Raw genomic sequence first — 14,896 nt, 5'->3', positions numbered from 1 at the left:
AGTTCTGATTACATGGTCTTATCAGATAATATATTATTAACCTTCCTAACCTTTTTCCTTATTGGAAAAGTTTATTTTGTTATGCTCAGCAGGTGGCTAATTTTTTCTTTCTATAGCACATAAGGAAGAAGTGCTTGACTATTTCTCAAAATCTCATCATCCATTTATTTTTTTATTCATCCAGTAGCTACTGAAATTTTTTCTTTAATGGAGACAAACAGAAGAGTATGTTGGTTTTTAGTATGTCTTTGCAAGAATGTCTGCTATCCCCACTTGTATTCAGTATTGTACTGGAGGTTTTAGCTAGTGTAATATGTCAAGAAAAAGAAACAAAATGCATATAGATTTAGAAAGGAGTAAATAACACTGTCTTGATTGTCATTAACAGATGACATGATTATCTATGTAGAAAACCCTATGGTATCCTCAGAAATGCTACTAGAACTGATGAGTAACTTTTAGCATGGTTTCAGGGTTTAAGATCAATATTCAAAAATCTGTTATATATATTAGCAAGAAACAAATTGAGATTTTAAAAGCAATATAATTTAAACTAGCATCAAAAATACTAAGTACTTAGGGATAAATGTGACAAAAGATATGAAAGACTTGTATAATATACTGTACAAGTTATGTATACTGCAACACATTAATGAGAGAAATTAAAGGAGACCTAAATAAATGAAGACTTATACTGTATTTATGGATTAGAAAACTGAACACTGTTAAATTGTCAGTTCTTTCTAAAGCTATAGATTCAATTCAATCCCAATCAAAATTTCAACAAGGTTTTTTCTGTAGAAATTCAATTAAAATACAAAGAATCGGGCTTCCCTGGTGGCACAGTGGTTGAGAGTCCGCCTGCCGATGCAGGGGACATGGGTTTGTGCCCCGGTCCAGGAGGATCCCGCATGCCGCAGAGCGGCTGGGCCTGTGAGCCACGGCCGCTGGGCCTGCGCATCCGGAGCCTGTGCTCCGGAACGGGAGAGGCCACAGCAGTGAGAGGCCCGTGTACCACAAAAGAAAAATAATAATAATAATAAATAAAAATAAAATGCAAAGAATCTAAAATAGCCAAAACAACTTTGGAAAACAAGAACAAAGTTGGAGGACCAACACTACGTGCTTTCAATGCTTATTCTAAAGCTACAGTACTCAAGACAGTGAGGTACTGGCATGAAGACAGACAAAGAGATCAATGGAGCAGAATTAGAATCCAGAAATAGATTCACATATTTATGGATAACTGATTTTTTACAAAAGTGCAAAGTCAGGTCAGTGGAAAAAGGTTAGTCTGTTCAACAAACAATATTGGACCAATTGGATATCCATATGCCAAAAAAAAAAATGAACTTTGATCTATATCTTGTATCACATAAATGGATCAAGGACCTAAATGTAAAACAAAACTTTTTAAACTTCTAGAAGAAAGTATAGGTGAAAAAGCTTTGTGTGACCTTGAGTAAAGCAAATATTTCTTAGATACAACACCAAAAGCACAATCCATAAAAGAAATTGAACTTTATTAAAATTTAAAACTTCTGCTCTTTTAAAGGTAGCTAAGAGAATGAAAAGATCAACCACACAACCGCAGCCTGAGAGAAAAATCTTTGTAAATAAAACATTTATCTGATAAAGGACTTATCTTTAGAATATATAAAGAAATCTCAAAACTTAATAATAAGGAAACAATTTAGAAATGGACAAAAGATTTGTGTAAGATACTTCACCAAAGAAAATATACGATGGTAAATAAGCAAATGAAAAGATGTTCAGCACAATTAGTTATTAGGAAAGTACAAATGAAACCAAAATGAGATATTACATTCCTATTAGAATGCCTAAAATTTAAAAGACTGTGTATCAAATGTTGGTGAGAATGTGGAAGAACTGGAACTCCCAAATAGTGCTGATCAGAACATTAAATGGTATACAAAGTTTGGAACACAATTTAGCAGCTTATTTAAAGAGTTAAACATACACCTACTGTGTGATCCAGCCATTCCACTCATAGATATTTACCCCAAACAAGTGAAAGCATATCCATTGCCTGTACACAAATGCTCATAGCACTTTTATTTGTTATAGCCCCAAATTAGAAACAACCCATATGCTCATCACTGAGAAGATTGATAACCAAACTGTGGTATAGCCATACAATAGAATACTACTCAGCAACAAAAAAAGAATGAACTGTTGATATATGCAACAACACAAATGAATCTCAACATATTTGCACTGAATAAAAGAAGTGTGTACATACCAGACGGGTGTCCATACTATGTAATTCCCTTCATATAAAATTCTAGGGAATATGAACTAATGTATAATTTTTCTACAGAAAGTAGAGCAGTGGTTACCTGTGGACTGGGAGGAGGGGCGGGAGGGAGGAGTTACAGAGGACCCTGAGAACCCGTAGGAGTGATGGGTATGTTCATTTTCTTTCTTTTTTGTTGTTGTTGCTGTTGTTGTCGTTGGCTGCGCCGCATGGCTTGCAGGATCTCAGTTCCCCGAGGAGGGGTTGAACCCGGGCCACAGCAGTGAAAGCCCGAAATCTGAACCACTAGGCCAGCGGGGAGCTCCCAGTGTTCATTTTCTTGATTGTGATGACAGTATCATGGGTGTATACGTAATGTCACAACTTAACAAATTTTATCCTTTAAATATGTGCAGTTTATTGTAAGTCGGGTATATCTTAATAAAACTTTTTTTTCTTTTTTTTAAAACCGCTTGAGATGTCACTGCACTGCCACCAGAGTGGCTAAAGTTTAAAAAACTGGCAATAGCAGATATTACTAATGATGTGGAGTAACTGGAATTCTCCTACAGTATAAGTCAGAATGTGAATTTGTGTGACCACTTTGAAAAAAGTTATGACAGTTTCTTATAAACTCAGTATATACCTAGTCTGTGACCGAGCAATTCCAATACTAGGTATTTACCCAAGTGAAATGAAATATATGTGCATAAAAAGACTTCTACAGGAATGTTCACTGCAGCATTAATCATAGCAGCCAGTGACTGCCAGCCAAAGGGTCCATCAATAGGATTATGAATAATTAAATTCTGCTGTATACTTGTAATGGAATATTTCCTGGCAATAAATGAGAACATAGATACTATTGATATACACAGCAGCATGAACGAATCTTAAAAACATTATGCTGAGTGAAGGAAGCCTTACATAAAAGAGTCATACTGTATAATTCCACTTACATGAGATTCTAGAGCAGGCAAAACTAATGCATGGTAGAAAAAAAATCAAAACAGTGTTTGCCTCTGGGAAGAGGGGCATGAGGGAACTTTCTGGGGTGATGAAAATGTTTTGTATCTCAATAGGAGTTTTGCTAATACAAGTGTGTACATTTGTCTAACCAGCAAAAGTACACTTAAAATCTGTGTATTTCATCGAATGTAAATTTTATAGCAAACTGAATGAACACTGAACTCTAGTTAAAGATATGAATGCTGTATTTGGGGAACGTTTACTGATGTCTGCAGTTTACTTTGAGGTGCAGCAAAAAAGTAAGATGGGTTAATAGATGCATAGAGGAACAGATAGATGTGTGATGAAGAAAACTTAAGGAAAATGTTAATGATCGTCTGAGTGATTTCTGTACCAGTGTTCCCTGTAAAATTCTTTCAACTTTAGTGAATATTGGAACATTTTCATAATTTTTTTAATGGAAAAAAAACTTTTTTTACTTTTGTCACAAATTCAGACTTATCCGAAGAGTGTTCCTCTGTACCAGACTTACAAGAATACGTAGCCACTGTTTGCTAAGATCTGACTTTAGCCCCACCTTCCCCACACAGGAGAGTCAGTGAATAACTATCTTTCCCCCACTGCGACACCAGTGGATAGACGTTACCAGAAATTTCAGTGTTAGAGCTACTAGCGTTGGTTGTCACACCATTGGAATTGCTTCAGGTAGAAGTCAGTGCAAATGGCAGGTAGGCAGAGGCTGAAGAGCAGATGTATGAAGTGAAAGTCATTATGTTACCTTTCCATAATATTTTGGGATGGAGAAAATGATGGAGGATTGAGAAAATAAAACCCATGTGTAATGAAATCCACCATTATTTTATACTAAATCAAAAACTAAATGGAGTGGTTGTAATTATAAAATAATGAGATGAAATCAAGGGATAATAAAACAATAGAATCACTGTTCTGATTTCCATACTTCTCAGATCTTTTCCAGGGCACTCCACCCAACGTGATAAGTTGACTGCTCATATAAATCACTACTCTTTTTCTCTCTTGAAGTTCACTAATAGAACGTGAACTAATAGTATGTAAACCCACTGTTGATTCTGGCTCTAGTAGATGACTTAAGTGCATACATGTGTGAACAATCTTTTCCTAGTTTATGTTGTCTTGTGATCCCATGTTCTTGGCTGTGCATTTGTGAATAATTGGATGAAAGAATTTCTAGCATTCACAGAATATCATAGCAGCCTTTTTTTCAAATTTTTAATTCAGTTTTTTAAAATAGTAGATAATGAGTAAAGGAAGTTTACCTAAATAAATGTATATCTATGACTTACGTTGTAAATAGTTGAAAATTAAAAGCTGAGCTACATAAAAATAAAATGAAAAAAACTGAAGACAATGCTCTTGGGTCTCCCTGAATGGAAAACTTTTAACTGGGTTTCCACTTCTGTCTACTTTGATTAATTTTCTCTTGCTAATGCCTAAAGAATGTAAAGGAGGTAATGGCAGAAAATGCAACAGAGAAATGTGTTTGTCCTTCAAAGAGTGTGTGCCTAAGATCACTGCCCATTCTTCCTCAACCCAGCCTTCTCTTTGAATTTACCACCACCAGCTCACCGTGTCAGTACATGCAGCATAGTCAAGAGTCCTTTCATAGAACTGTATAACTAAGAGGGACTTTAAAAATCATTGAAGTCCAACTTGCTCGTTTTGTAGATGAAGAGACTGAGGCCCAGATTGAAGTACAACTTGTTTTTGTAGAATGAAGGAAGATTCGACCATCCCTAAATAGTACTAAAGTAATAAGTACAGAAAGTATTTGTTAATTCTTTCAACACATATTGAATTGCTTACTTTAAATGTTGAGCATTAGTTAGGCCCTATAAATCCCTATGAATATGGTATTGAAGAAGAGAATCCCCACACGGGGAATTAAGTCTATTGAGAGAATCAGCTATTACCACACAGAGTGTCAGTTATGTAGTAATATGAGTAAACACGGTGTTGTTGGAACACTTAGAGGGAAGCTGCTTCTCCAGCTTTGGTTGGAGTGTAGGTACTCAGTGAAAGCTTCCTCACAGAGGTGAGTTCTGACCAGAATTCTGAAGGACAGTTCTTAGCCAGGCAAAGAATTGAGGAAAAGGGTTTCGGGACTAAACGAGCAGCATGTAAAAAGGTCCTGAGGTAAGAGACAGTGGAACACAAATACCCTGTGTAGTCCCTTCTAGTTCCATAATTTTATACCTTTTTCCACGTAGCACAGCTCCTTGCCTGTGATAGGTATTCATGTGTTTCCTTGGGCCATTCATTGCATTAAGTACTTTTTGCCTTAGGAAGTTGTTGTTATTATGCTTATAAGCTGACTCCTTTTCTAGAGTCTAAGCCCGCATTAGAGGAATGGCCAGGTCACTGTTACCCTGTATCACCTACAGCTGTGCCCAATGCTTAGCACGTAGTAGATTCCCAGTAGATGTGTAACTCCTTGCACAGTGTATCTCCTGACACATCTGCAAGGTTCTTCTCCGTTCTGACTCTACAATCTTTATTTTCTTAAACTCTTCCTAGAATCTCTAAAATCTCCATGGTCTCTCCGTAGCTCTTACTAGTTTATCAGCTAACTGGTTATAGAGCCTCTAATCTAATTTGCAGAAGTTTGTATCAGTTAGGTATATAACAGCATGTGCTTTGAAAACAAACAAAAAAAAAACTGATGTAAAAAACTGGGGATTGGAGTGTAATTAAGTGACAATCTAATCTGATTTAAATTAACTTGCTTGGTTCTAGAAAGGCTGAGTACCTCCCCACCCTCTCCACCGCCCTCCAAAGAAGCTTGGTAAGGTGAGAGGATACAGAGGGTAATGTTAATATCTGAGGCCTTATACCAGTCATTGGTAGTATAGCCAAAATAGATTAGTGACCCAGGCCATGAAACTCAGTATGAAGTAGGCCTTATCTTCATTCATTCATTCTTTTTCAAATACTTGAGAATGCATGGTCTGTCTGTACCTTCTAAAACTTTAGACCATTCTATGATTGTCTGCCAAGTACTAGGGAAATTATAGAAGTGAATATAAGAAACTACTTATATTCCTATGAAGTAAGATAAGTGCTATAAATGAGATTTAAACATAAAGTTATGTGAATTCAGTAGAGGGGATAATCTGTTTGGTGCTGTAAGGGAGAAATAATGGTAGAGATGAGTCTCTACCGAGTCTTGGAAATTTGGATAAGATTCTGATAGAGATAAGTGTAGTGTTGTCTCTGTTATTCCATGCCTTTTCTCATAAGTAGGTATGAAGACAGTATGTTGTATTAGGGACCAGGAATATGTGAAAGGTTTGGAGCAACCACTGAAAAACATGATAGGGTGTCAAAGAGAAATTTTTAAAATGATTGGCAAGTGCCCAAAGTGGCATGTACTGTATTTATAATGTACCCAGTTATATACTGGAATGTACTATGCCAGTGCACTGAGAATTCATATGCATATGTTACCTTCTTCTGTAAATAAAATGAGGATAGCAGTAACATTGTACCTACCTCATAGAACTGTTGTATAAGCCGTTGGTAAACATGACTAATTATGATTGTCAATTTGGATAGATGAACAAGAATTTGTAAATTCTAGGTATTGCCTAGCTCATCCCAGTATAGTTTGCTATCAAGAATTCTTTCCTTTTTTTGGAACCAACAAATTTTGCAGACTAGCTTTTATAGAAAGATTGCAATGTCATGAAGTGAAATGAGCAAAAGTGGCTCCACGTCTACAGAAGATTCACTTTGACTGAGAAAGAGACTGCATGCCAAGTGTCAACTGAAAAATAAATGTCTGAAAACTTGGCAAAAGTTTTCAGTCTCATTTGAAGTAATGAAAAGAGTTTATGAGATTTGGAGATGTTAACCATTTTCAGAGTACCAGTGAATCAGTTCTTCCATCAGATAATGCAGTGGTTTTGACCACAGCCCACAGTAAGAAGCATATTATATTATGTCCCAACACATGACATGTACTGGAGCACATAGACATGTAACAGAAACTGAAGCTTCATGAGACAAAGCTCATCTTGCTACATTCCCTAGTCATTGTTGCTCTAGCATGTTTCTTTTTGTTGTTTTTAATACTGTTCACAGTCCACTAAACTGATTGCATAATCCACTGCTGCACTACAACCTGCACCTTGAAAAACACTGCTTATTACAAGATTTTTTTGATATCAATTTCAATTTTGAAATAGTTTTTATCTAGCATAAATTTTCAAAATCATGTGTATATTTCCAATTCAGGCCACCGGCTTAAGTTATTTTTTTTCTTCTATTAATCAGGTATCAACATGGTTTTTTACCACCTTTTCTGTCTCAGGACTGAAGGACAAAATCCACCATGTGGACAGCCTCCACCAGCTGTTTTCTGCCATCTCGCCAGAACAGATCGACTTTCCTCCTTTTGTCCTTGAATATGATGCCAGGGTAAGAAGTACCAGGAATTCTCCCTTACCTGGTGTATTATCTTAACAATTTTATAGTGCAAGTACATCTGAGCACATCATCTTTTCATTGTAAGATGATAATGTAATTAATGTGTTTTAATAAACTTGATAGTATTGTTTGACATTCTTTTCCTATGGTAACTGTAGGAAAATTGTTGGTTCTAAGGGGGGCACCTTTCCCCCATTAAACTTTTCAATGGGAAATATTTCTGCTGTAGGTGTATAGCCAATCCTTGCTTGTACTGTCAGTTTTCCACCACCTTTGAGACACACCTCTCCCTAATTTTGTTAAGACTGAATGGCTTTTCATCTACATAAATAGAGCCAGAAGAATCTGTTGGTGTCCGACATTTTCAGCGTTAATTGTAAGCCAGGTCGCCTATCCTAGTCTTTACCCTGTGAAAAGTTTCATTTTGCTAAAAGTTTGTATAAATGACAACCAATACATTATTCCTTACAGATACATTTATGAATCTATTAAACACTAAGAAAGGACTACTCTAGAATTTAATCAAAGCTCTATTCCATTGTACTTATTCATGCTATCACTTTAGTAGTTAAAAACAGAGAAGTAAATAACACGCTTGGCCAAAAGGTTATCAATTGCCTTATTTAATTATTGCTGATTGCATATTTTTATGCATGAATCACAGAATATATTTGCAGGTTATATTAAGCTTAAAATGAATTATTCTTCCTTAATTATTGTACAACATATGACAGTAAAGTAAATATCCTACAAGACATTTTCTCTCTAACGTTTCTACAACTTCAGTTATGATTTCTGTTACCCTTTATGTGAAGAGCAAAGTATTTAATGTGTTCTAATGGCTAACAAAATGTCATGTTTTGCTTTTGCACAAAGAGGATTTGTAATTGGAGTCGCTGGATCATAAATACAAAGATTGTTGGATATATAGGAGGCAGAAAAAAGAGGGTCCAGTTTTATTTCTTACAGATTGCTAGAGCAGAAAATTGCCTTATTATTTTTTTGAACTATATATCACTCTTCTTAATAGTTTTAAAAAAATGGATAGCTGGAAATGTGAAAGGCACTGAAAGACATTTTGATACCAAAAATTTGGAATGATGATTCAAAGCTAATCTCTAGATTTATCATTTATTTTCTGGTGTAGAAATATATAAGTTAGGATGTATTGGTTAGAAAACCCGAAAGACCAGTTATTAAGCCAACACGTTTCCTATATACTTAAGGGCCTACAAAGCAGGCTTTTATTTAATATCAACACCACACTCAAGCTTGGTTTTGTTTTTTGGTTCTCTGTGTGTGTGTGTTTTTAGTGGTTTTTAAAAAAATATTTTGTATATCAAATACAGGCCTAATTAATAATGTGATTAATCAAAATGAAATAAAATAACCTACAATCTAACACCTAGGTCACTGGATCATCTTTCTCTACCTGTATTAGAGCGTTCTAAAACTGAGATATCAGGCCATCTATAGATAAAGGCCAAAGAGAGGAATAAAAAGAGGAAAGAAACAGAAGAAGGTGTCAGGAGATGATGTGGAAAGGGCAGGCAGAGGGCAGATCCCTAGATACACTGCAGCTTTGCACATTATGCTGCGGTGCTTTGGCTCCTTCGTGGTTGGTGGGGAGTGTTGAGCAAGGGAGAACTGCCATTGTGTTCCTGTTTAGAAAGATGGCTAAAGAAACAGTGTAAAGAGGGACCAGACAAGGGTAAAACTGTAGGCAAGGAGACAAATAAGAGGCTGTCAGAGGAAGCCAGAGGAGAAATGAGACTAGAGCCAGGCAGTGGTAGTGGTAATGGCAAGGGTTTGAAGATCTTAGAGATAGTTAGAAGTAGACGTTTTAGGGAATAGTATCCCCAGCATTATGGTGACTGAGCAGCCAGCCATTGGGAGGAATGAAGGAGGAAAGAAGCCTGAGGTGACTAACAAAGTTTCTACTTTGGGAAACTTGGAGAATGGTGTTGCCACCATCCCAGAGGGGCAATTTGGAGGAAGAGCACTGGGGGGGCTTGGAGAAAACAGACAGATGGTCTGTTCAGTTTGTGACACTAGGTTTGAGGTGCCCCACGGGACAGTGAGGTGAAAGGCTAGAGGTGATTGGATAGTACCTTGTAAAGAAAAGTTTTCCTTTGCTGGAAAGAATTAAAAATATGATTAGAGAAAAGGAAACGAGTATAGAGTCAGTCAGTTTTATTATCGTATTCAAGTGTGCTTTGCCCATAGTCCTTTACTTGGTGAAGGTGTGAGCTTCTGTTTTTCTGGGTCTTATGTGACTTAGTGACATAAATTTTATAGAATTAAAAGGAACCTTTGACGGTAATTAGAAGGTAATTTTTATCTATCTAGATCAAAATGGTACTGAGACCATTTCTGAAAGGGAGCTAGTCAGCATTCTTATAGTCAAAGAAGAGAGTGTAGAGATTTACCTGGTAACAGTTCTTCAAAGTTCTGTGATTGTTTCCAGAAATAGAGAAAGTATTCGATTGCTCGGCAGTCTCTTCCACAGTGTGAGACTAATATAAAAGCTTTATTTCATAGCATTAAGAATTAGATTTTCCCTTCTTACTTTATCACAATTTAATGTAGATACAGGAAGCCTAGAAAAATACCATAGTGGAATGGAATGGAGAAATCTTAAAGATGGATCGTGAACCATTTCTTTTCAGTTGAACTTCAGGATAGATTTCTCTCTTCAGGCATGTTTCTTAAGCAAAGCTTCTGTGCATATTGAGGATACTGGAGTGATTAGTATAACAGATCCTGGTAGGAAATTCTAAAGTACAAAAAAAAATTTTTCATTAATTTTTGTCAAGTATCCTAAAATGTAGCCAATCTATGGATTTGTTTCTACTGATTTTTTTTTTTAACCTGGTCAGATGTATAATCAGAAAGTTAAAAAAAAAAAAAAAAAAAAGAAAGAAAGAAAAAAAAAAAAAGAAGAAAGTAAGTTTTCCTAGATATTCTCTTGTTTTTCTGGTTATGGTCCCAGGATCAATTTCTCCTCCAGAGCATCTGCTCTGAAGAATGGCAAAGATTTTGATTCACTTAGTCACTCAAATAACATTTAACTGCCTATTATGTTCAAGACTGGATGGATTTAATGCTCCATAACTATAATGTAAATATACCATAAAGCAACACTGTTTTCATCCTACCTTTCATTCTCCATATCTAACTATTATCTTACATTAATGTTAAGCATTTTTTGTTTATGGTTTGCTGAAAAACAAGTTACTTGTCAAAGAAATACTTTCCTAAATAACAAGAAATAAATCTTAAGTCTCATAAATTTAATTTAGGGTCTATCTACCATAAAGCTAACTGTCTTGATTTTTATAAGATAAAGTTAGCCAAAGTAAGGTCAAAAAATTTACTTACACTGATTTATTGCTTTCTACATTTGACATTAAAGTTCTAGCATTCAATTTTCCACCTTGATCTTGAACGCCCTCAAAACCATCATTGTTAAAAGCCTTGCCACTCAGGCATGTCATGGAGAGACTCATTTCTGCCAACACAGTTGTAATTATTAAATTCCTTGATGATGATTTTTGTTTCATAACTCAAAGATTCGGCACACAGAAAGACAACACAGCCTAACAAAAAATTCACTTTGTTATAAAGCAGAAACAGTAAAGCAATTATACTCCAATAAAGATGTTTAAAAAAAAAAAAAGAATCTGGGCTTTAGATTGGATAGACATGGATTTAAAATTCAGGCTCCCCTGGTTGCCGGCTTGATGACCTAAGGTGAGTTATGACATCTGTGTGATCCTTAGTTTCCTGTTCTGTAAAATGAGGATGTTACCTACTTCGTGGCATTATGTTGTGAGGATATAAAAGGATAATGAAAGAAAAGTGCTGGTTAAGTGCCTGGTATATAGAATGTTCAATAAATGGTAATATTTTTAAATATCATCATCCTGATTACCTCTGCCTACATTATACCAACTCTGACTGACTCCCATGGAACTGCTCTGTTGGCTTGAGGGCCTGCTCAGGGCCAGGCATGTGCTAGACATTTTCCATACGTTACATCATTGGCTCTAAATCCTTTCTTTTACATTCCCAGTTACATTGATCTTATTATTTAATGTTCTTGTCTTTTTTTCTTTCTGCAGGAAAATGGGCCTTATTATACATCTTATCCCCCATCACCAGATTTGTGACCTGCTATCTTTCAGTGCTACTGGTTTCTAAGGACACCACTTTCTCCAGAGATCACTACCTATTGAAGTGATATTCATTTTTGCTGTACAGCTTCAGAGAGCCTTTTGTCCCCATCTCTCTGGTATTTTTTTATTGACTGTATATTTTCTGGCACATAAGCAATCTGAAAATGGTAGGCCATTCTGAACTGTGCACTTATTTTAAATTTGTATATTTGTATCAAATGAAAATGTTCACTTTTTGAGGGTTGTTAATAGAAATTGGGAAGCAACTTTTGAGTATCTTCAGTTTCCTGAAAGGACAGTGGATTCTCCATTAGACAAGCCACAATATTGTTCACATCATCTCTTTAACATTGCACGCGTTCTTTGTGTACTCAAGTGTTTCTCAAAATATATAGAACCAATGTATGCTGACTAGATGCATTGTTTGCTTCAGACCCTGGCATTATGTTTTATACAGATAATTCAGTTATGATAAAAGAGAATTGTCTGGGATCAAGGATGTAGAAATGTATCTGATCAAAAACATCAAAATCATTAGCAAAATATAGGTCTTCGAATTTTACCACACCAGTTAAGACCGAGACTTAAGGACTAAAGTTCCTTAGATGGTATGATTTAAGATTGTCACTGTTCTGGTATCAACAGTGGGGTAAAACAAGAAGACTGTTTCTTCAGCCTTTTTCCTATCATCATAGATGGTTTGGTCTCCTTGTTCAACAGGACTGCACATATTAGTACTCTTAAGTGGAGGATGTCTCCTAAGACGCCATCAGTGAGTGTTAGAGAGAGTGCCGCTTTCCCAGAGTCATGAATGATTTTGTTTGGCTCTTAGATCTACTTTCTCTAAGGACATTTCCTAGCAGTGTGTCTTGAGTTGCCTATATCAAAATGAAGGAAGTGTGTTGCAGTGAACAAAATTCCAGACCACTTTTGCAACTCAGGCTCTATTTGTGCCTTAGCTTGAATAAAAATTAGAATTATGCTACCTACCTCACAGAGGTATCATGAGGATAACATTTAGAAAGGACTTTTGACATCTTTGGATGAAAAATGCTAGGAGAGTTTATGTGGTGGGGTGTCTTTAGTTAGTTTTTAAATGATAACAGATATCCTTGAGGGAGTGTGACAAGGCACTCCTCTTGTCTTTGGCACCTTTTGAATGAGTTCCCTTTTCTTGGGACAACAGCTGTTAGTGAAAAATGCCAACCCTTAGGACCTCCTTCCTACTTTGTCCAGAATGTCTTCTGTCCTACTCCTCTTCCAGTGCTACACTTTAACAAGAGGTATATGTTAGCCATTTTATTTATTTTTTTTATGTTAGCCATTTTAAACATTACTTCTTGAATTAAGGTCAAACCATTATCATTTCCATCAGGGTTTCTTCATATTCCTTTTGATTCCTACATTCACTCCCCATCTCCCTCACCCCATCATGTACACTGGCAGTTCGGAGAAGAAAAAGTAGAACTCTTCTGTTCTAATGTGCTCAGGATTGGTGCTTCCAAGGGTCCCACTCCCCTATGTCCAAATTAATTCTTCAGTGGAGATAAAAGAAACATTTTTCTTCATTTATGCCAGAGAAACCCCCCCATAGTTGTGTTAACCCCATCCTCTATTTTCCCATATAAACAAGAAGGGGCTTTACATTTCTCAGATAAGCAGTCTTATCTTTTGCATGTAATGGACACATTTGCTTTGTGCCAGAAATCAAAACCACTTGTTCCTTACATATACTTACTTGTTAAGGACTTCCTGTTATGTTCCTTAGGTCATCGGGTCTAGACAGCCAGTCAAATGTCTGGTATTAAGCTTCATCTCAAACAGTACTCCTTTCATCCCTTGAGCCTTGACCTTTAGAAAGCTGACAAATTAGCTTCATCTTCTCCAGTCCATTGTTAGATCATATAAGAGGTGTCGTTTCATTAGGAGCAGTTGTAGAAATATGCCATCTTTTCTCTGTTAAAGCTGAACTTGGCTACCTCACATTGGCATCTGGCCTGAATCATTTCCTCTATAGATAATAGAGGGTGCAAGCTACTTTACTATTTGAAAGGGAGCAAATTTTACAATTTCTTATAGGCAATCATTTTGAAAGGATGTCCCTTTGGTATATTCACAGCAGTATATTAATGATGAGTAACACAAGCAAGAATGTTCAATTGCTGTCCTAGGGTGTAAAGGTGGTATGGGACTATGTACATATCAACTGCATTTTATAATTTAATGGTGACTAAAGATAAGGTTGCTTTGCTCAGTGAAACTGAATTTGGTATGGGACCAAGTTCATGCTTTTACAGCTGTCTGAAGTGTTATTTAATGAAGGTCTTTCAACGTACTAAATCCTAGGAGGGGAAGATAGTGACCTTGATATTGAAATGATAAAGTAATGTTCACTATATATCTGCCTTTGTCAGGAGGTTGGATAGCCTGGGTAACACATGCCATCTTCAAGAAGGACACATTAGAGGGAGGATAAAGGGGTGGAGATGACCACTAGCATCTGATGTTAATTCAAAGCACCCTCAAGTCCTTAAATTAGTTAAACTTTGGTCATGCCAAATGCTAGTTGAATTGAGGAAGAAACTACTTACAAAATATTAATTCATTAATTAGTTCTTGCAAGATATATGAATTATAAAACAAGTATGTTTCTTGCTTCAGCATATATTTGGATTCTTAATCTATATTTATTTCATTATTTCTTGATAGCAAAAATGAACTCTTGAAAAAAACTCAGTATTCATTAGACTCTTAAACCTTAGAGACCAAGTCGTTCAAAGTATTTTTGGTAGCATAAATGGATATAGATTTTTTGATCAAATATCTGAAATTTAAAATGATTAAAATATCTCCCATTTCTAGAGAGAGATGAGTGTAATCACTGTATTAGGAAAACGTGGCTTGCCTATTTCTGCCTGTCTTCTGTTTGCCTACATATTGTTTAATAAATTCAAACTGTAGGTAATTATTTAATCTTTCCTTTGCAACAGTTCATAGGAAAGCAAGAAAATGTAGTTAGAAGCTA

The 14,896-nt window shown here is 35.9% G+C and overlaps 1 protein-coding gene across 3 annotated transcripts in view; it reads left to right on the top strand.

Moving 5' to 3' along the window:
* The window catches only part of GDAP2 (ganglioside induced differentiation associated protein 2), an 84,760-nt gene extending 72,475 nt beyond the window's left edge, over positions 1-12,285 (top strand). The window contains exons 13-15 of one of the 3 annotated variants that reach the window (XR_010840696.1): positions 6,002-6,055; positions 7,541-7,684; positions 11,818-12,285. Coding sequence is in view for 1 of the 3 variants with exons in the window: in XM_059043623.2 (XP_058899606.1) it covers positions 7,541-7,684; positions 11,818-11,865 (192 nt within the window). In the remaining 2 variants the exon portion in view is untranslated. The remainder of the gene's footprint in view (positions 1-6,001; positions 6,056-7,540; positions 7,685-11,817) is intronic. The other 2 variants (XR_010840699.1, XM_059043623.2) reach the window with 2 other exon arrangements.
* Positions 12,286-14,896: the final 2,611 nt, after the last annotated feature.

The sequence above is a fragment of the Kogia breviceps genome, chromosome 1 (assembly GCF_026419965.1).
Source record: "Kogia breviceps isolate mKogBre1 chromosome 1, mKogBre1 haplotype 1, whole genome shotgun sequence".
NCBI lineage: Eukaryota > Metazoa > Chordata > Mammalia > Artiodactyla > Physeteridae > Kogia > Kogia breviceps.
Note: the sequence above shows the minus strand (reverse complement) of the source record. Positions and strands in the feature narration are given on the sequence as shown.